Below are 1,853 nucleotides of genomic sequence, written 5' to 3'. Positions count from 1 at the left end.
AAACCGAAAAATAAATGAGTTTCATCTAAATGGGGAATGGCTTTAAAAAAATAACAAAACATTATATGGGTGACACAGAACCAAGTGTTCTGTCTCTGGTACTATCTAATGTGTTATTGGAATTACGCAATTTAACTATTTCACCAAAGCAGAACCTTTTAAAAATAAAGGGCCAAAGTAGACATCAGAAATTTTCCTATCATTAATAGCCTCTACATAGACAGCATTAAAATATATATTTTCCGAAGGTTCTTCTGAGTGGGAATATATCATTAATGGTGACTGTTGGACATGGGGTATATTTCCTTAATCTCAAGAAATATTTTCTGCCCTTTTTATTTTTCAACAGGTCCCACTGGTTCTCATTCATTGGTTTTTATTTATTGCACCCTTAAACTACAAGAGAATGATTTCTAATGACATAGCACTGGGACTCTTTTTTCTTTCTCAGACTGGATTTGGAGTACTGGGGAACTCCTTCCTCCTGGGCCTTTACATCATTAACTTTTTCATTGGTTCCAGGCTCAGGCCCATAGACTTGATTCTTACCCATGTGGCTTTTGTCAATGACTTGGTGCTTCTTTCCAAAGGGATCCCTCAGACAATGATTGCTTTGGGACTCAACCACTTCCTTGATGATGTGGGATGTAAACTTGTGTTTTACCTTCACCGAGTGGCCCGGGGACTTTCTCTTTCTACCACCTGTCTCCTCAGTACCTTCCAGGCCATCATCATTAGTCCTAGAAACTCCAAGTGCTCCAAACTCAAAGCCAGAGTCTCAAAGCACATCGTCCATTTCTATTTCTTTTGCTGGACCTTTCATCTGCTGATAAATTTCCTTATTCTTATAAATATTAAAGGGCCAAAGAGAAGCAAAAACATTACTAGAATACAAGATTTAATTTACTGTTCTGCTACATCTTATGCTTCAGCAAATATTGCACTATATGTATTCATAATTTCTCTTCCTGATATTTCATGTGTGGCAATCATGGTCTGGACCAGTGGATATATGGTGTTTATCCTTTACAGACACCACCAGAGAATCCAGTCCATTTATGGCAACAATCTTACACTGGGAGGTAGCCCTGAGAACAGAACCACACAAACCATCCTGCTGCTGGTCTTCACGTTTGTCTCCTTTTACTCATTGAACTCTATCTTGGTATTGCTTATTCATTTTAAGAAGCTACCTTCCTGGCTCATTCATACCTCTGCCTTCCTGGCTGCCTGTTTTCCATCTTGTAGCCCTTTTGTTCTAATTATCAGTGACTCTCAAGTCTCCAAATACTACTTGGCTCTCTGGGGAAAAATAAAGCCCCAATCCTGGTACTACACAACTAGGTGACACAGTGGATAGACTTCCTGGGGTCAAGAAGACCTGATTTCAAATCGTACCTCAGAAGCTTAGTAGCTATATAGCCCTAGGCAATTCAATTAACCTCTGTCTACCTCAGTTTACTCATCTGTAAAATGAGGATAACAATCATCTATGTGCTGGGGCTGTTTTGAGGATGAAGAGATAACATTGGTAAAATGCTTTGAAAACCCTGAAGTGTTGTATAAATGCTAGATGTTGTTCTTATAATATCATCTCCTTCTCTCAGAGGAGACCAATGTCTAAAAGATCATTAATTTGAGACAGCAAATTATGCCACATTTATAAAGCCACAGCTATTCCACTCAAAAGTAAGTTATAGTAAGACACCCAATGAGGTCAGTGATGGTGGACTTATGCTATAGACTAAACAAAGGGACATTTGTAATCCCTGTGGTTCCTCAGCACAGTCCTCAGCCCTATATATGGATAGATAGATAGATAGATAGATAGATAGATAGATAGATAGATAGAT

The 1,853-nt window shown here is 38.6% G+C and overlaps 1 protein-coding gene across 1 annotated transcript; it reads left to right on the top strand.

Annotated features, from left to right (window-relative positions):
* Positions 1–406: 406 nt before the first annotated feature.
* LOC114044720 (vomeronasal type-1 receptor 4-like) lies at positions 407–1,348 on the top strand. Its single transcript, XM_027864344.1, has one exon. It carries the CDS (start codon positions 407–409, stop codon positions 1,346–1,348), a length of 942 nt encoding a protein of 313 aa, XP_027720145.1.
* Positions 1,349–1,853: the final 505 nt, after the last annotated feature.

The sequence above is a fragment of the Vombatus ursinus genome, unplaced genomic scaffold, assembly GCF_900497805.2.
Source record: "Vombatus ursinus unplaced genomic scaffold, bare-nosed wombat genome assembly UNPS02014775.1, whole genome shotgun sequence".
In the NCBI taxonomy this organism is placed as follows: domain Eukaryota; kingdom Metazoa; phylum Chordata; class Mammalia; order Diprotodontia; family Vombatidae; genus Vombatus; species Vombatus ursinus.
This window is presented reverse-complemented; position numbering and strand designations above follow the sequence as displayed.

What these genes read in the sequence shown, in the direction of transcription:
- LOC114044720 (XM_027864344.1), top strand. Translation starts at nt 407, where the DNA reads ATGATTTCTAATGACATAGCACTGGGACTCTTTTTTCTTTCTCAGACT.